At 42.8% G+C, this 20,115-nt stretch overlaps 1 protein-coding gene across 6 annotated transcripts in view; it reads left to right on the top strand.

Moving 5' to 3' along the window:
- The window catches only part of GABRG3 (gamma-aminobutyric acid type A receptor subunit gamma3), a 530,709-nt gene extending 512,332 nt beyond the window's left edge, over nucleotides 1–18,377 (top strand). For 3 of the 6 annotated variants that reach the window (XM_035306449.3, XM_017973235.4, XM_054258176.2), the window contains 4 exons: nucleotides 2,996–3,148; nucleotides 12,060–12,256; nucleotides 12,566–12,637; nucleotides 17,783–18,377. In XM_035306449.3, the coding sequence (XP_035162340.3) occupies nucleotides 2,996–3,148; nucleotides 12,060–12,256; nucleotides 12,566–12,637; nucleotides 17,783–18,064 (704 nt within the window). In that variant the 3' untranslated portion in view covers nucleotides 18,065–18,377. The remainder of the gene's footprint in view (nucleotides 1–2,995; nucleotides 3,149–12,059; nucleotides 12,257–12,565; nucleotides 12,638–17,782) is intronic. The other 3 variants (XM_078375675.1, XM_008998270.5, XM_078375676.1) reach the window with 2 other exon arrangements.
- The last annotated feature ends 1,738 nt before the right edge of the window (nucleotides 18,378–20,115 follow it).

Below are 20,115 nucleotides of genomic sequence, written 5' to 3'. Positions count from 1 at the left end.
AATCCCTTTCCAAATTCAAGTTGTTGACAAAATTATTATGTGCTGCTACAGAGAACAGAGGACAGTCTGTCTCTTCACGAAAGGCCCAGTCTTCCTTTTCACATCTTTCCCCCGATTAAGTCAGGGCCACCCAGGATAATCTTTCTTTGATTAACTTGAAGTGAACAGATTCTGGATCTTAATTACATTTGAAAAATTTATTCATCTTTGCCATATAACGAAATTAAATCAAGGGAGTTGATCCGTGGGTGAAACCAAATCAGGTTCTGCCCACATTCGTGAAGAGGGAACGATACAAATGCAGGACTAACTGGGGTCCCTTTAGGGTGTGTCTGCCACAGTTATGCTGATTAAGACAGAGTGCTTATGTGTAGGAATCAAAACGCACACAGATTCATGCAGATACGAACGCACGAATGAAAGGGGTCGCCCCGCAGACGACCAGTGCAATAAATCAATGGGATTCAGAAAACTTGAATTGGAGAAGAAGTAATTGCACAGAAGGGAAACTGGGGGGAAGCAAAACTTGTATAAGGAAACTGGATGGTCTTGGGTTAAGGAACGTATTCTTCAGATTGACACAAACATGCTTCCTTTTAGCACCCACAGTCCTTTAGAGTATATATTTGTGCTCTTCTATTGCTTCAGGCTAATCATCCTAATTCGTTTGTGCTGAAGCAGTACTTTGTTTAAAATTTTAAATGTCTCTTGGTAAATGGTATCAAAGTTGATGTTTCTTTTTTTTTTTTTTTTTTAAGATGGAGTTTCGCTCTCGTTACCCAGGCTGGAGTGCAATGGCGCGATCTCGGCTCACCGCAACCTCCGCCTCCTGGGTTCAGGCAATTCTCCTGCCTCAGCCTCCCGAGTAGCTGGGATTACAGGCACACGCCACCATGCCCAGCTAATTTTTTTTTTGTATTTTTTAGTAGAGACGGGGTTTCACCGTCTTGGCCAGGCTGGTCTCAAATTCCTGACCTCGTGATCCACCTACCTCGGCCTCCCAAAGTGCTGGGATTACAGGCGTGAGCCACCGGGCCCAGCCTCAAAGTTGGTGTTTCTGTCAACAGTTCTAAATATTGCTACAGCAGAATATTTCATCCTGCAAAAAAATTCTTATTTATTGAAAAGCATAGTTTTCATCTGAGCCTAATACCATCCCCCTGTCAATCTTTTAAGTAAAAATGGGACTTCAGGCTGGGTAGTGCTCATGCCTGTAATCCCAGCACTTTGGGAGGCCAAAGTGGGTGGATAACCTGAGGTCAGGAGTTCAAGACCAGCCTGACCAACATGGTGAAACCCCGTCTCTACTAAAAATAAAAAAATAAAAAATAAAATAGTTAGACATGGTGACGCATGCCTGTAATCCGAACTGCTTGGGAGGCTGAGCCAGGAGAATCACTTGAACCTGGGAGGCAGAGGTTTCAGTGAGCTGAGATCACACCATTGCACCCCAGCCTTGGTGACAAGAGTAAAAGTCTATCTCAAAAAGGGGGGGGACTTCAGTGATAGTCTTTTCATTCAGCAAATACTAGTTAATTTATTATGGTTAGCCAACATTGGTAAACAAGAGATGCATGTTCTGTGACCCAACCAGTTTATTGGTTTTAAGATAGATACTGCATCAGTAAGTATAGAAAAGAATCCATCACAGTTTATGGGAGATGCCTGGGAAGACTTCGTGGGGAACGAAGTGATTTTTAAGTGAAGTGAGTGAGTAGGAACTGTCTCGATGCTGGGACAGGAAAGAGAAGAGCGTGCTGTGCAGACGGGCAGGGATTCCGAGGAGTGTGGGGAAGGGTTCCGGCACGTCTGAGGGCCTGGGAGGACCAGTTGCCAGGAGTGTAGCACAGGGCAAGGGGCGTTTAATGCAGATTGATGTGGACTAGAATTAGTTAGAGCCAAAAGAACTGGTCATTAGGAGACAAGCTTGGGTCTACAGCAGAAGATGGTAGCTTGGATTACACGGGAAAGGATTTGAGAGCAATGGTTAGAGAGAACCATTGAGAAGAAAAGAAAAAGAAGTCAGAGGTGGCGTTGGGTTTTCTCCTCGAACACGTGAGAAGCAGATCTGAAAGAAGAGCAGATATTGGCAGAGGAAGGTGCAGATATTGGCAGGAGGAAGGTGATAGTTCGGTTCTGGACATGGTGGATCTCAGGCACTGGACGGCTGAATCCAGCAGGCTAAAGGGGTGGAGGATTGAAATGGGGAGGATGAGGATGAGGACATAATCTCAACAGGAGATGACCTAGACAAGAAGTGAATGGAGGTGCTTTGGGAACAAAACGTACGCTGTACTAAGCATGCCCCCTCCGTGACGTCCCTCGGAGACCTTAGAGAATCTCTAGTGACAGCCGTAGTGCTCCCGACTTCTCGGTGGCGTGGCTCTGCTTTGGTAGCAGAGTGGAATGTCAGTAAGTGAGTATTTCTGTTCGTTCCTGGGTTGGCAAAGCTGGAGTCCTGGAGTTACAAAGGGTTAAGATAAATAGGCATACATTAGGGAAAACAGAGTGCAGAGTTGATCAGCAAAACTTAACAATATAAATAAACAAAAATAGAAAATGGTTCCACAAGTTTATGTAAGACATGAAAGCTCTGTTGTTATCGGAAAAGCGTCCCTTAAGATGACCCTGGGCCTCTCTGAGGGTTGAGTTTACCCGTCACTCTTGAATTTAATCATACAACCTATGGAAGGGCTGAAGCAGTAACAGGTCAACAAGTCGTGGCCTGTCCCGGAAGAGACCTGCAAGTCTTTTCCCTCTGTCCATGAGCATGTTCATCTTTGTGACCAGCGAAATGCCTGGTACACCCAGGGACACTCTGAAAATGAAGTTTAAGAAATTTAACCTTAATTTCGATCCTTTTCCTGATTTGATATTGTTGTAGTCGTACATTTGTATCCAAGTCATTCATTTAGCAAAATAAACTGTAAATTATTTTCCTGAATTATTTTTGACTCATCGAAGTTTTCTTAATTTCAACAATGTTTTATTACAGGTGATTATGTTGTCATGACTATATATTTTGAATTGAGTAGAAGAATGGGATACTTCACTATTCAGACCTATATTCCCTGTATACTGACTGTGGTTTTATCCTGGGTGTCGTTTTGGATCAAAAAAGATGCTACACCAGCCAGGACAGCATTAGGTGAGTTTCAGAAAGTCTCTTCCATAAGTTTGTGTGATTTTAATGTAGAAGCATTCATAAAAAAAACCTTCAATGTAAAAGACTATTTAAATATGAATGAAGCCGGGCGCGGTGGCTCACGCCTGTAATCCCAGCACTTTGGGAGGCTGAGGCGGGTGGATCACGAGGTCAAGAGATCGAGACCATCCTGGTCAACACGGTGAAACCTCGTCTCTACTAAAAATACAAAAAATTAGCTGGGCGTGGTGGCGCGTGCCTGTAATCCCAGCTACTCGGGAGGCTGAGGCAGGAGAATTGCCTGAACCCAGGAGGTGGAAGTCGCAGTGAGCCGAGATCGCACCATGGCGCTCCAGCCTGGGTAACAAGAGCGAAACTCCGTCTCAAAAAAATAAATAAATAAATATGAATGATCTAATTTCAGGGTTACTTGAACCGTGCTTAGAATTTTCTCTTAAGAAGCCAAGTTAGGTTGTCCTTTCTCACAATGAGATGCTGTGTATGCTGCTTAAATCATGATGGGGTAGGAGATTCAGAGTGAATGAATCGTGACAGCGTTCTGTATCACAGGCTGACATGATCGCAAAAACGTAGGCACATCCCAGAACCTGTCGACTCAAAAGCGCCCTGACATTAATTTCCGAAAACAGAATGTGCCACACACTTCTGAGGACTGAAGACACAATATTGGTAAAGCAGTTTATCAATAATTGAAGCTCTGCTTGCATATAGCAACTTCACAAGCAAACGGGAAAATGATCATTCTTTTCAGCTATGAGCCACACACTAAAACTCAGTCATTTCATGAATCTTTCTCTGGTTCCCAAAGTAGTTTTGAGCTATGCAACATATTTTATGTCAGTTTTTCTTTCTGACAGAAATTTTGCTTAACTTCCAATGTTTTGGTTTTTCGAAGACAGGTAATATATAAGACCAGATATAGAGATTTTCTTCCCCCAGAAAATCCCTGTAGAAAAGAGGAAGCTTCCTCAATTTTGAATTTCTGCAACATCTCGAGTATTTACATTGTTATTTCTCTGTGTTTTTTTATTCTTTCTTTGCTTAAGAACAAAGCACTGGACCTGGGTAGACCAGATACCAAAAGATTAATTAGCCTGTAAGATCCTTTACCTGTTCTAGTTTTGCTTATAGGAAATACATGATAGAATTATAGGCAAATCAACACAGATTTAGTGACTGACCCCTGGGTTTATGGCTTCACAGTTCCAAATGTTAGATGTCATTGTATACAAGACATCCAAAGATAAGCTGCAGAGTGATACAGTATATAGCTGTGTGTGTACAACTTGAGACTGTGAAAACTCTACAGAGAATAGTTGTTCTGGGACCAAGAAACAGAAGCTAGAATTTCACAGTCAGTCACATAATAAATGTGTAGCCAAAAGAATTGAGGAACTCTATTAATAAGATGTTTAGTTGGCAGTGGCTCAAGCCTGTAATCCCAGCACTTTGGGAGGCCGAGGCAGGTGGATCACGAGGTCAAGAGATCCAGACCATCCTGGTCAACATGGTGAAACACCGTCTTTACTAAAAATACAAAAAATTAGCTGGGCATGGTGGCACGTGCCTGTAATCCCAGCTACTCAGGAGGCTGAGGCAGGAGAATTGCCTGAACCCAGGAGGCGGAGGTTGCAGTGAGCCGAGATCACGCCATTGCACTCCAGCCTGGGTAACAACAGCGAAACTCCATCTCAAAAAAAAAAAAAAAAAAGATGTTTAGTTGGGACACCAGAAAGTCTGTGCCTAAAAGTAAAGGGGGTACTCTGGATGTCCTTTAGGATCATAAGAATTCAAAGGGCTTCTTAAAAAGATAATATAGTGCAGACTCCTTACATTATTAGGGGTTATAATAAGAACTTATAAGACATTTCTAGGAAGTAGAAAAATGTGACCCATGATTGCAAAGAAAGACTGATTAATAAAAAGCAAAGAGAAGTCTAATGCTGACTCAGCAGGCATGCACTTTAACAACAGCTGATTAATAAACAATATCTGAGGACGTAAAGACAAAATGACTTTAATAAATGAACAGATGGGTTATCTCATCACAGAAAGTATATAAAAAGAAATTCCATACTGAAATGTATAATATCTTGATTGAAAAATTTACTAACTAGACTTAAGAGCGGATTGAGGATGGCGGAAATAAAAGTTCATGTAAAATTGAAGACCATCAGATGAAATGTGTCTAATCTGAAAAACAAAGGAATAAAAAGATTAAAAAGAAAGAACGAAGCCCCAGTGATATTACTACCATATGGATATGTATAGCGTAACTATAACTGACTTTAACTGAGGTTATAGTTAAAATCAGAATAAGAAGAGTAAAAGAATGAGGCAAATCTTTCTGAAGAAATGTGGTTAGGAAATTATAATATTTGTACCCCGGCCTACAAATTCAGACAGCTCAGTGAGATACAGGAAAATACAAAGGAAATCATCATAGTCTGAAGGATGACAATTAAAAAAAAAAAAAAAAGAATACTTGAAAGGAGCTAAATAAAAATGTCCCATCATACATGGAGTAGCAAAAATATGACTGATTCTTCATGTGCAATTATGGAGACCAGAGGGTGATTAATTGCCACCTTTAAAATACTGAAATTCCATATCCAGAGAAAATGTACTTCAAAAATTTCATCAGAATGAAGATTTTCTTAGATAAACAAAATCTGTGTTAATTTGTCACAGAAAATGTAAAACCATAGTAACAATTCTAAAACAAGCTAATTGGGTTAATGGAAATAATAAATAGAAAAATTGATTTACAAGAAGTAATGAAAACATCAGAACTGGTATGTGCTGAATGTTAAAAACACTAGCATTCTATTTTTATTCTTTCAATTAAACTCAAAATAATAATATGCCACGATGGGACTTATGACATAAGAAAAAACAGTAGCCAGGCATGGTGGCCCATGCCTGTAATCCCAGCAGTTTGGGAGGCCGAGGTGGGCAGATTACGACCCAGGAGATCGAGACCATCCCGGCTAAACGTGTCTCTACTAAAAATACAAAAATTAGCCAGGCGTGATGGCATGTGCCTGTAATCCCAGCTACTCAGGAGCCTAAGGCAGAAGAATCACTTGAACCCAGAAAGTGGAGGTTGCAGTGAGCTGAGATCGCACCACTGCACTCCAGCCTGGGCAACAGAGTGAGACTTCATCTCAGAAAAAAAAAGAAAAGAAAGAAAAAGTAGGCCATAAATAGCAATGAGGTTATGGGACATATGGAACCATGTTCCTATGTGGTACAAAAATAAATGATACTAAAAAAATTCTAAGTAGATATGTTAAGAAATCTTACCGTAATCTGTTCAAAAAGTATGAAAATATAAAAAGCATAGCTAAGCATAATAGAAATAAATAGGACCATATAATAATAATAAAAGGATGAATTCAACAGAAAGACAAGACATTCATAAATGTGCCTGGGACTAGTATTAGAGCTCCATATTAAAATAAACGAAAGCTGAGAAGAGGATAACTTTTTTTTTTTTTTTTTGAGATGGAGTTTCGCTTTTGTTCCCTAGGCTGGAGTGCGATGGCACAATCTCGGCTCACTGCAACCTCCGCCTCCTGGGTTCAGGCAATTCTCCTGCCTCAGACTCCCGAGTAGCTGGGATTACAGGCACGCATCACCATGCCCAGCTAATTTTTTGTATTTTTAGTAGAGACGGGATTTCACCATGTTGATCAGGATGGTCTCAATCTCTTGACCTCGTGATCCACCCGCCTCGGCCTCCCAAAGTGCTGGGATTATAGGCATGAGCCACCACGCCCAGCCCAAGGATAACTTTTTAAAATCAATCACAGATTGATATGTAAATATGCTTCTATCATATGTGTACACAGACAAGCACATCTGTCCACTTAGGTGATTAAACCAGTCAGCAACCAAAAAGCCAGTGAAAAATCAGAGGGTCTGAAGGACACTATGAATGTCTGAGCTGTGGGGCATTGCAGAACTCTGCATCAAGAATTACATCACGCAAGTGAATTTCAATAGCCACCTCCTGCCATACACAAACATGTATTTAAAATGGATTATAACTCAAATGGTAAAGCTAGAAATGCTAAATTTCTAGAAAAATATTAGGATTATATTATTAAAGATATCTCACAACAAAAAGTGAATCTTAGATGAGGAACACTTTAAAACATTTCTGACATGAAAATATACATGATGTTCTGCACATGTACCCCAAAACCTAAAATGCCATTTTAAAAAAAAAAAGAAAGAAAATATACTTGCATAGATATTTCATATTATTAGATAATATGAAACATAATGAAGATTTGTTGGTTGCATAAAATAAATGTATTTTTCCAATGAATAGCATCTTTCTCCTCTCTTTGTGCATTTTGATATGCAGAAATTTAATTTCATTTATTAATCTTTATATTAATGATTTTGTTCTAAATACATTGTAGGTCTGGCTAAAGATTTCCTATGTAATATTATTTTAGCCTGATAAAATAATACCAGAAATGTCCAGGATAGAATAAAATATCACTCATATCCAAAAATGAAAATTCCAATATCAAGATGACACAGTTGTTAGAATTATTGATTAGGATTTTAAAATAGCAGTCAGAAATAGGTTTCAGCGAGCAAATGCACACGTGCTTCAACTACATGAAAAAACAAACTCTGCAAAGAAATAGAGGATACGAAGAAGTCGTCAATGGAATTTTTAGAACTAGAAAATACAATGCCAAAATGAAAAACTCACTGGATGTGCTTAATGAAAGAAGAGAAGACAGAGGAAAGAATCAGTGACCTGTGAGATAGAACAACAAAAATTAACAATGTGAGCAACAGAGACAAAATATCTTGAAAAAAATAATAATCAACTGAGTTTATGGAGATCTCCGAATGTTGACACAAATGCTGGTTAGGGAAATGATCCAGTATTTATATCATTGAAGTTCCAGAAGAAGAGAAATAGAATGGGACTTAAAAAAAAGTATTCAAAGAAACAATGGCTAAAAATACTCAAATTTGCCAAAAGGCATAAATCTAGAGATCCAAGAAGCTGAATTAATCCCAAGTATGTTAAATCCAAAGAACGTATGTAAAGACGCATCATGATGAAACTCTTAAGAACTAAAGAAAAAGTATTAAGAGCAGCAAAGGAACATGTCTTCTTGCCTATAAAGAAAAAACAACTTTAATGGCAACGTTTTCTCATCCAAATCATGGAGGCAAAAAGGAAGTGGCACAGCATTTTTTAAGAGCTGAACGGAAAGAATAGTCAACCCAGAATTCTATACCCAATGAGAATATCTTTTAAGAATAAAGGAGAAATCCATTCTCAGAAAAAGAAGAACAAAGAGAATTTGTCACTAGCAGATATCCCCAAAATAATGGCTAAAGGAATTTATTGAAGTAGAAAAAGATAAGAAATTTTTTAACCACAGAAAGGAAAAGAAAACAACACAAAAAGTGAAAATATGGGCAAGTACAATGGACTTTCCTTTGCCCTTTGAATTTTCTAAACTATTTATAATGGTTGAAGCAAAAAATAATAATGCTGCTTGGTGTAATTATTAAACTAATAAAAGGAAATATTTAAGATTAAAATCAAGGAAGAGTAAAAGGCAATAAGGTTTCTACATTTCATTCCAACTGGTAAAATGTTAACTATGATAAATAATGTGTCTATAATACTGGAGAAACCACTGAAAAGGCTACAAAGAGTGACACAAAAACACTGCAGATAAAGCAAAATCAAATTCTAAACCTTGTTGAGATAACCCATGGGAAGGCAGGGGAAAGAAAACAAGATACTGAAACAGAACAAGCAGGAAACGCTATATAAAATGGGTTCGTTATGTATTAAATATTCATAATTACATTCGATGTAAATAGCTGGAACATAGCAGTAAAAAAACAGAAGTTAGCAGAGAGGATTAAAAAAATAAAGTGCGATCCAGCTATGATGCGCCTCCACGAAAGTCACTTGAAATAGGATAATATTTGTACAGCGTTCACGTAATCACCAAAAACTGGAAACAATGAAAATATCCCTCAACAAGCGAACGCCTAAAGAGACTCTGGAACACCCAGACGGTGAGATAGTACCCAGCAGTAGGAAGGGACGAAGCACTGATGCAGCAGCACTTTAAATGTGCCAGCGCATTGTGCTGAGGGGAAAAAAAAGCTAGTATCCAAAAGTGTTATCTTAGTTTGTGTTTAAATTAAGGGATTTACTTCTGACTGCAGTCAGATGCCAGGATTTATATTCACTCATGCCTCCAAGGTCAAGAAGAAAGTTGTTCCACGATTCTGTGAGGCCAGGATCATCCTCCAAAGCCTTTTTTTTTTTTTTTTTGAGACGGAGTTTCGCTCTTGTTACCCAGGCTGGAGTGCAATGGCGCGATCTCGGCTCACCGCAACCTCCGCCTCCTGGGTTCAGGCAATTCTCCTGCCTCAGCCTCCTGAGTAGCTGGGATTACAGGCACGCACCACCATGCCCAGCTAATTTTTTGCATTTTTAGTAGAGACGGGGTTTCACCATGTTGACCAGGATGGTCTCGACCTCTTGACCTCGTGATCCACCCACCTCGGTCTCCCAAAGTGCTGGGATTACAGGCGTGAGCCACCGCGCCCAGCCCCAAAGCATCTTATATGTACCAGACTCAGCTGAGATAACCTTCCTGAACTCCCTCGTGCCTTCCCCCTAGAGGAAGTCATGCCAGCAGGCATCTTCTCAGAGTACCCTTCTTTACTAGGTAAAAAAAAATCAGGACCTGCCAGAGCTCCTAGACAGGGCAGTTAGTGACCCCAGATTCACGGGCCCCAGAATCACAAGAACCTGAGTGTGAGCAGTCACCACCTCTGCAGCTCAGTGGGAAGACCGTAAAATATCTGCACTGCAGTACTGGTCAGATAATAGGTTCTGTTCTGTATTAAATACAGATTCCTGTGATTCTGGGGCCCGTGAATCTGGGGTCACCTGTTCCCTGTACTGAATACAAATGCCTAAGCTTTCTTTTTCTTCAGCACTGTATAGTTTCAGGGTGGGGGTGGAGGTGGGGAGGATAAAGCACACGGCCACTGTCTACAGCTGGAATAGAGGCCATTCGTGACAGCTGAGGGACAAAGTCTGTGGAAATTGCAGACACAAACAGTTTGAATTTCTACTGAAATAGAAACTAAGATTTTGAACTTCTTAGACACGATGTGGTCACATTTTTAAAAGTTGAATCTGGTGTTCATTAAAAGAGAATAATGGCTTTCAGCTTCATCCATGTCCCTGCAAAGGACATGATCTCGTTCTTTTTCATGGTTGCATAGTATTCCCTGGGGAGAACATTAGGGAAGAGTTAATGCATGCCGGGCTTAATACTTAGGTGATGGGTTGATGGGTGCAGCAAACCACCATGGCACGTGTTTACCTATGTAACAAACATGCACACCCTGCACATGTACCCTGGAACTTTAAAAAAACACAATAAAATAAATTTTTTTAAAGAACTTTTTTTTGTAAAACTACATCTGACATCAGTATAGACTTCTCCAGCTTACGTGGCATTTTTACATGAAATTTTACCACCTATGTTAAAGGGTGCCTGGCATTCTGTTTTCACTGCATGAGTTAAGGAAACTTAATTCAAAAATGGTGATTCCTCATGCCCAAATGCTGAAGAAGCTGGAGCAAGGCAGAGGGCGTGGACTTTCAGGCGGTATTGTTTACACCTCAACAAGCTGTCCACCCCATGCTTTGAGACTCGTTCTCTAGCTGGCCCTGGCAGAGCTGCCGTGAGCAGGTGCGGGGAGGCTGGTATGCTGCAGTGAAGGTGGAAAGTCGCGTATCCTCATCTGTCCTGTGTACGTAGTTCTCCGACCAGTACTGCAGTGCAGATATCTTACAGTCTTCCCGCTCAACTGCAGAGGTGGTGACCGCTCAAACTCAGGTTCCTGTGATTTTGGGGCCCCTGAATCTGAGCTCTGGCAGGTCCTGATCTCTTGGGGCGCTCACCAACAAGATAGTGAGTCTTAGCCTTTTTCACAGGATAATCACTCGTTTTATTCTTACGTTCAACACTCTCCATTTCTTTTCTCACGTTTTCTCCTCTAAGCGGTCCATCTCGTGTCTCTTTTCTGGATGTTTTTCACAATCTTTGATTAAACCTCCCGTGTGGACCCATGCATTTGAAATGGTGAAAGTCAAACCAACACTGAGTATTACCAGATAATTGATTCATTCGATGCAAAGCATTCATTTAAATGCCTCAAATGCACCAGCCACTGCATGGGGACAGGCAAACAAAGACAAGTAAGGTACTGTTTTTGGCTTAAAGGCCACACAACCTATCTGGGAGAGAGATACGTAAAGACGTATGTGATTCCCTGCGATAATGACGACAGAAAGGGCTGAGATTGTAGACGGTACAGGGACGTCGCAGATGTGTGTGTGGTCACCTCTGCCTTGAGGACAAGAGTGGTCCTGGAGCCAGGTCTTCAAGAACAGTCGGGATTTTCCAGCTGGGGAGGGAGGAGAAGTAAAAAAATCAAAGCGTTTCGCTGGGCAGGAGTGTGAGATGTGGAACAGCAGGGACTACGTAGGACTGCAGAAAGAGCGTCTACATTAAAAATCACTTAAAAGGCCAAATGTCCAACGATGAGAGAATCACTGAATGAATTGAAAGCCGTCCACTTCATTCAGGCATTTACACGTTATTGTGAAGACTGTAATAAGATACTGCATTGAAACATTGCTTACAAAATTGTATGGACGTTAAAATTCAAAGTAACCTTGCCCGAGGTATGTAGCACCGGGGACTCGTGTGAGGCTGCCGTGCTGGGGCGGACGGCTGTGGGTGACTGTCTGCAAGTCCTGTTGCGTGCTGTGTCCTTTACAACATGCTGCCCGTCCTCTGTACAGGCATCACCACGGTGCTGACCATGACCACCCTGAGCACCATCGCCAGGAATTCCTTGCCGCGTGTGTCCTACGTGACCGCCATGGACCTCTTTGTGACCGTGTGCTTCCTGTTTGTCTTCGCCGCGCTGATGGAGTATGCCACCCTCAACTACTATTCCAGCTGCAGGAAACCAGCCGCCACCAAGAAGGCAGCATCGGTGAGCGGCAGTAGCAAAGGTTCTCCGGGAGGCGGTGGGCGCTGTGTGAGTCGAATGTGTGCTTAAATGTGGTTGTATTCCTAAGGCTCGTATAAAGCATGGTAGAAATACCCAATTCAACACGACTTTTTAAAACCAGACAGGGGTTCTGAAGATTTGAATGTGACTCGAAGGCATCTCTGGTGGCACCTGCCAGTGACGTGGTTTGGTTTAGTCATACCCCAAAGACTGCTCTTAAGAGTGATGATCTTGGATGCACATGTTCATGACAGCTTCCTCATTATCTTTCTTCTTTTGTTGTTGTTACAGCATCCAGATTCCTCAAGATGGATTCCTGAGCGAATAAGCCTCCAAGCCTCCTCCGTACGTATAGCCTTGCAGGTGCAATATTTGAGAACTTTCACTCCACTAAGAATGCGTTTGAAAGATGCGTTGCCGTCGATGCGTGCGTGTGTCGAAGGCCAGTGAGTGATGTGCATGTGTCTGGCATTATGTTAAAAGCCCAACTTTGACCCTTTGGAAATTGGAAAAGTAATCACAGTCCTTCTACATGGGGATTAGCGTATGGCATATATAGCTCTGACTTTTTTAGCCATTCAAATAATCAATGTTTATGCATTTTAGAAAAACCGAATTATGATCTTTATATTGTCTTCTAGCCTCTTTTACAACTCAAAAATATGCACTTCAGTTTTGTGCCACAAATATTATTTTATAGGATCACTTTAAGGAATGCATCATAAGCTCGTGATTGAGGCACAGGCAGTCTCAGCGGGACACTGGGCTTATCTGCATTTACATTCTCAGCACTACCAATCTGTACACACCTGTGGCCATTTACTTGGTTATAAATTCTTAGAAGCAGATTGTTTGAGCAGAGGGCTGCATGGTCTTTTGTCTTTGCCAGATAACACTCCGCCAGCCCCTCAGCAATGCCAGACACCCATCCCGGAACGTTCCCTGCGTTCAGCGTGATGGTCCAGCGGGAAAGGATCGCTGCAAACTATTCTCATAGGCCCTTCTCTGACCGTTGATAATACTGTCACTTGTTTATTTTTGATTTGCATTTCCATTTTTGCGAATTGCTTTTGAATGTTTTTTAACTTTTGTTAGTATTTTAAAGTAGCGATCGGACAGTTGCATATGTCATATATTATATAAATGGCATTTTATAAAATACATACTTTATATAGTCATATATAGACTATATTAAGGGTATTCATGTTTGTCATGCAGCTTTCATTCCAAGTTGAATTGGCAACACTGCCGCTGTCCTTTTGTGCCTTGTTCTGTGTGTCATCTGGTTTCACGCTGTCAAATCTATCAGTGTTTTGCTTTGTCGCTGCTGCTTGAGTTCTGCTTTGGAAGGTCCTTCTGTCCTCAGGATGACGTGGCCTCTTCACTTTGTTTTGAGAACTTTGCCTCACGTTCTGTTCTTTGCGCTTTCATCCATCAACCCTCTTTATTCTCACAAGAGAAAACCGAAGTGTGGGTAAGTTAAGCCCTGTAAATACTGACCAGGGTTTGACAATTTAAAAGCAAATGTGTTACATTTAACTGTTGACACATCTAAATTTCTTTTGGCTAGAGTAACAATGTAGCGTTATTGAAAAATCGCGAAATATATTTTTTAATTGCTGATGCGAACTACAACTTTTATCATATGACAACTTTTTTTTTTCTTTCTTCTTTTGAGAGGAGTTTCGCTCTTGTTACCCAGGCTGGAGTGCAATGGCGCGATCTCGGCTCACTGCAACCTCCGCCTCCTGGGTTCAGGCAATTCTCCTGCCTCAGCCTCCCGAGTAGCTGGGATTACAGGCACACGCCACCATGCCCAGCTAATTTTTTGTGTTTTTAGTAGAGACAGGGTTTCACTATGTTGACCACGATGGTCTCAATCTCTTGACCTCGTGATCCACCCGCCTCGGCCTCCCAAAGTGCTGGGATTACAGGCTTGAGCCACCGCGCCCGGCCCCATATGCCAACTTTTATTTACAATCCCGATTTCTATTCCTTTATACATATGTCTACTAATTACAGTTTACTAGTTGCACTGAATGTATCGAGACCATGTGTAAGCCACAGGTGGTTTGGTACTTGTCAGTCAGGACCTCATACGCAGCACATTTCCAGCCCAAGGTCAGGAGACCACGTAGTCATCTGCACTCTGCAAGTGTGGATCATGACAGTTCATCCAGAAGGTTAGGGGGCAAATCACTGTTAACAGCTGCGGGAAGCCACAGCAAACACACAGATTTCAGCAGCAAAGGCTTCCAAATGGCTTGGGACCAAAAGAGAGGGGGAGGGCGTACATCACCACACATAGCCAGGACCTGAGTGTTGGAAGAGGAAACAGTGACATATTCAGGACAGAAACGATGCTCTCAAAAGAAAGAAAAACTCCTTTATCACAGAGAGAAAAAGATCGTATCACAAAATGGGCAGGAATTCTTTTTTTAAAAAAAGGAAAAAGTAGGAAAGTTTAATGACTTTGAAGAAAGTACATAGGAAAATAATTCACAGACAGAAAGGGTGCCAGGCCAGGTGAGAAGACACAGCCGGAGAGGTAGAGCTGAAGGAAAGGAAGTGTGTCCTCTGCTGAGTGAGAACTGCCAGCGTTCCCACTCGGTTCTGAACGGTCGGTAGCCTGATGCTGGTGCAGGAGCCACCGTGACTAGCACGGAGCAGCAGAAATGAGCAGCCTCAGAGTGATGAGTGCCGGGGGCCAGGCTCCGCGATCAGTCACATGCATGGCGTGGGGCGAGCTGTTCCATTGCTCTGTGCCCCTTTCCTCAACTGTGGAATGCAAGGCTGAGGAGCTGCACATGTGCCCAGGAAGCACAGGACTCCGGGGCACTCAGGGTCTGCGCTATACACACCGACAAGAGGAGGGAGTCAGGGACCCAGCTGGGCTGCAGAGGACTCTGGGGAACCATTCACTGGCATCTCTATCTTGGGCACAGTTTGAAATTTTCATGACAAATGAGAAGGAGGCAAGTACAGAAGTTCATAAGCTGTTTAGGGCTCTTAAGATCCTACATTTTGCTTCAGCCTTATAAAATGGAATTTGTTTACTTCGAATCAGTGAACTACAGAGACATAAGAGCTATTTTAATTATTGTAAATACTGTCCATAGGTGTTTCCATGGCTGGGTTTTTAGTTCTCTAAGTAAAGTGAAATGGAGCTTTCTCTTGCTCCAGAAACCATCCTGCTGCCTTGCCTGTGGCCTCCACGCATTGCGCTTTAGATCTCTGGTGAGCCATCCCCACACCTGCAGAGCCTTCTGCCTCCCAGTCTGAGTCAGAACCCTCCTGTGGGGCTGCTCTGCCTTGCAGAGGCAGGCTTCTCCTCTGTGTCTTCAGTAGCCCCCACTTTCATCCACATAGCAAGAAAATACACAGAGGCATGGGGCTGAAGCAATGTGTGGATGAACGGCTGGCTGACCACTATCAAAGCACACGTGTAGGAAAACCTTTATTGCAATTGTTAATAAAGGCACCTCTTTCCTACTGGAGCTTGTCAAAAGAGGCAGCTCCCTCAAATGGAGTGGGGTAGAGGCAGGGAACCTCTATGTTTTGGCAAACCCCTGGTGATGTTTACATCTACTTGGGGCACAGAGCATTAAGAGCTTTAGGCTAGAAGAGACATGTCCACATTAGGGCCATAGAGACAGCAGGACTTACATTCTGCCTCCTCTTCAGGATTGCAGAGGAGGAGAAGGGTGGGCAGCCGCAACATGAGCCCCCACTAGTAGCAGAGGCCGGTGGCCACACGTGTGAGGGAGCAGCAACACCCTGTGGACATGTGGTCCGGGCCATCCTGCTGTAGGTCCCTCCTCACACAAAAATGCTTCCCATTTCAAAGAACCCACCAGTCCTTGCACCAGGTTGCAGGTACTGACTCTGAGTGCTCGACCAGCACTTCCCCCTGTCTGCGATTTATGCCTTCACGACTGTGAGCATGTCCAATCAAACTGAGGCCTGAAAGTAGGAGGGAAAGCAGCACCATGTTCTCTTGTGATCGTATTTTTGGGTGCAAGGCTAAGAGGTTGTCACGATGCTTTCTAAGGAATTCCGAATGGCCTCTGCCCAGCAGCGCCACACCCAGGCAAAGGCCCTCGCCAGGCAGCACGCTGAGAGGCGTTCCCTCTCCACCCCTCCTCCGTGTCAGCCCCCACGGCTGCCACTGATGCCTGTCTCAGGTCAGCTGGTACAAATGATACAAAGCAGGCAGGCAAACGTGCCTCTCAGTTCTCTTCCATTATTCAGTCCACTTTGGAAATGTATCCCCTCAGCAGAATTCGATGTAGTGCACACTTCAGAGTTTTTTAGACGAGGTCAGCCTCTGAAGAATTCACAAGTCTATTGGCAGCTGTATCCCAGGGTGAAGAATGATTCCTCTCGTTCGGGAGTGAATAGTGCATTGTTTTCTCTCCTTTATCTGCTCCACTTGGACTTTTCCACGTTAAGAAGAGGGCTTGGGAGGTAGAAAAGAAAGCACTGCAGGCGTGCACATTTTTGGTTATGCCTCTTGAGATGGTGAGCAGTGTCCAGCCGCCTCACACTGGGAAAGCTCCCTTTCCCCAGAATCTCATGGGACGCGAGGGTCCTCTCATCACTCCTGCACATCAGACCTTTCACTGCTCACTAATTAGAAAAAGATAACACATTTATCTCTGCACAGTTCAATATGCGTACTGTTTCACATTTAAGAGATAAACACGTAGCATATTCATACTTACTACAAAGCCACAGAAAAGTAGGCAGAATAGGGACTTCAGAGGACTAAGGCACATTCAAAAATGTGCTTAAACTTCTTCATTAATAATCTGCAAAATACAAGATTTGAAAATGCAGTGCAATTTTCCTTGCATTAGAATTGCAAGGAGTGAAAAGACTGGGGTCTCCTCTCAGCTTCAGCGCCCCCTCCTCTGTCTCCGTAGAGGGGCTGCTGCTTTTTTCCTCCTCCTTCTAGCCTAGTAAACTCTCTGCTTCTTTAAAAAAAAAAAAAAGACCAACTCTCTCTGGCATGGGGAAGTGTGGGCGATGGGCATGTCCGCACGTCCTGTTTATCTAGGAGACAGATGTAATATCGCTTTATACACGTCAGGGTGTTCTTGTTGCATTTTGCGATGATTGTTGTGTCATTCTTGTTGCATTTTGCGATGATTGTTGTGTCATTCTTGTTGCATTTTGCGATGATTGTTGTGTCATTCTTGTTGCATTTTGCGATGATTGTTGTGTCATTCTTGTTGCATTTTGCGATGATTGTTGTGTCATTCTTGTTGCATTTTGCGATGATTGTTGTGTCATTCTTGTTGCATTTTGCGATGATTGTTGTGTCATTCTTGTTGCATTTTGCGATGATTGTTGTGTCATTCTTGTTGCATTTTGCGATGATTGTTGTGTCATTCTTGTTGCATTTTGCGATGATTGTTGTGTCATTCTTGTTGCATTTTGCGATGATTGTTGTGTCATTCTTGTTGCATTTTGCGATGATGGTTGTGTCATTCTTGTTGCCTACAGAACTATTCCCTCCTGGACATGAGGCCGCCACCACCTGCGATGATCACTTTGAACAATCCCGTCTACTGGCAGGAGCTTGAGGACACCTGTGTCTATGAGTGTCTGGATGGCAAAGACTGCCAGAGCTTCTTCTGCTGCTATGAAGAATGCAAATCAGGGTCCTGGAGAAAAGGTCGTATTCACATAGACATCTTAGAGCTGGACTCCTACTCCCGGGTCTTCTTCCCCACGTCCTTCCTGCTCTTTAACCTGGTCTACTGGGTGGGGTACCTGTATCTCTAAGGGTTGTCGCAGTGAAGAGTGACGAGCGTTTGGTTCACACCTGACCTTCCGTTGCTTCTCCGTTGGGAGTGGCAAGGAGGGACACTGCTCAGTGCATCTTGTTATAAATGACCTTTGAGCGACACAGGAAGTACTCAGCAAAGGTTTCTACTACGTATCTCACACACACATACACACGCGCTCGTGCTGATTGAGTTTTAAAGTAATGTTCTTGCTAATCCCTACTGAACTGTAGCTTGGTGTTGTTTCTGAGTGGTGTTTTGGATATTGGAAGCAGCTGATGATTACTCTTGCAAAGAAATCTGTAAAACGTGCAGGCGAATGTCTGAGATGCTCTCTCAGGCCCTTGGTCCTCCTGCAAATTTCCTTCGCAGCCCTGGGTGTAGTGCCCACGTGTACTGAACCACCCCTGGCCGAGCCCCACTCCTGCTGGCTCAGCCAGGGCTCTCTGAGCTCCAGTGTGAGCAGCGGTGGGTTTCAGCCCCGGTCTCCTCTCTCTGTGCCCTCTCTGGCTCTGGCACCATCGTCGTTAGCTGGCACCGGTTACCTAATAGCATCGCTCTAGGCCTGGGAAGAGTACTCTGGCATTGCCCACGGTTTCCATTGGAGGAGAAAATAAGATTTTCAAAATGCTCGTGTTGTTGGGTCAAAGATGATTATTTCTGATCATCAGAAGGTTATTACTTTATTTTAACTTGTGAGGGGCAACAATATTCGAACTTTGGGTTCTTGGACTAGTTCAACAACATTTTACCATAAGAGCTGTGCTTACTAGACCGAGAGTGTGTGCTCAGCCCCAGAGTGTGTGTCTAGCTTATGTCATATTATTATGGGTTCAGTAATTGTCTTCATTTTGCAAAGAAAGGTATACAGTGCTCACAGCCTGTTATCTTGAAACAAACACCAGAGTGTGAAAGACATGTAGATAAAATTTTATTTTATTTATTTATTTTGAGATGGAGTCTCACTCTATTGCCTAGCCAGGCTGGAGTACAGTGGCACCATCTCGGCTCACTGCAACCTCCGCCTCCCAGGTCCAAGCGATTCTCCTGCCTCAGCCTCCCCAGTACAGGTTCGCACTACCACACCCGGCTCATTTTTGTATTTTTTTTTTAGTAGAGGCAGGGTTTTGCCATGTTGGCCTGGCTGGTCTTGAACCCCTGACCTTGGGTGATCTGCCCGCCTCAGCCTTCCAAAGTGCTAGGATTATAGGCGTGACCTATCACGCCCGACCAAGATTTTAAAAATTTCATAGTGAATATTAATTTTCAACTCAAACCAACTTTAGATGCAAAAAATGGGCAATGGTGATCATCAAGTACATATTTTGATGAACAAGATTATTTTGTACTTTGAAATATGGATACATAGCAAAATCCCAAAGAAAAAAAAATCCTCCCAAATCAATACTCTTTTGATATTTTTATAACACAAAACCAACTTGCTTCTTGCTGTTAGTTCGTTGTTACAGCTGGATGCCAGTGTGAACTACAGTAGACTTTCCAGAACTTCTCTGCATCAGTAGGGAAAACACAAGCCCTACCAGTTAGTCAATAATGCTTTGGCATTATTAAAATTTGGAACCAGAATCTCTGTGCTTCTCATCTTTCTCACACAGAAAACTCAATTCATTTCACCTAGAAAACATGATTTTAAAAACTGTCTATTGAGCATACCATAATTACTCAGATAAGTAAAGTATTTTGCAGAGAAAGTATAGAAAAGTGTCAGTTACACACAATTTCCTACATGTATACCAGACACAGAAGAGGATGGGAGTGGAATAGGCCAGAAAAATTGAAACTAGCTTTACCTGCTTTAATTTTTTGGCGGGGGACGGGGGGGAGTCTTGCTCTGTCACCAGGCTGGAGTGCAGTGGCACAATCTCGGCTCACTGCAACCTCCGCTTCCTGAGTTCAAGTGATTCTTCCGCCTCAGCCTCCCGAGTAGCTGTGACCACAGGCGCGTGCCACCACGCCCGGCTAATTTTTTTCTATTTTTAGTAGAGACGGGGTTTTACCATGTTGGCCAGGATGGTTTTGATCTCTTGA

The sequence above is a fragment of the Callithrix jacchus genome, chromosome 6, assembly GCF_049354715.1.
Source record: "Callithrix jacchus isolate 240 chromosome 6, calJac240_pri, whole genome shotgun sequence".
Lineage (NCBI taxonomy): Eukaryota > Metazoa > Chordata > Mammalia > Primates > Cebidae > Callithrix > Callithrix jacchus.
This window is presented reverse-complemented; position numbering and strand designations above follow the sequence as displayed.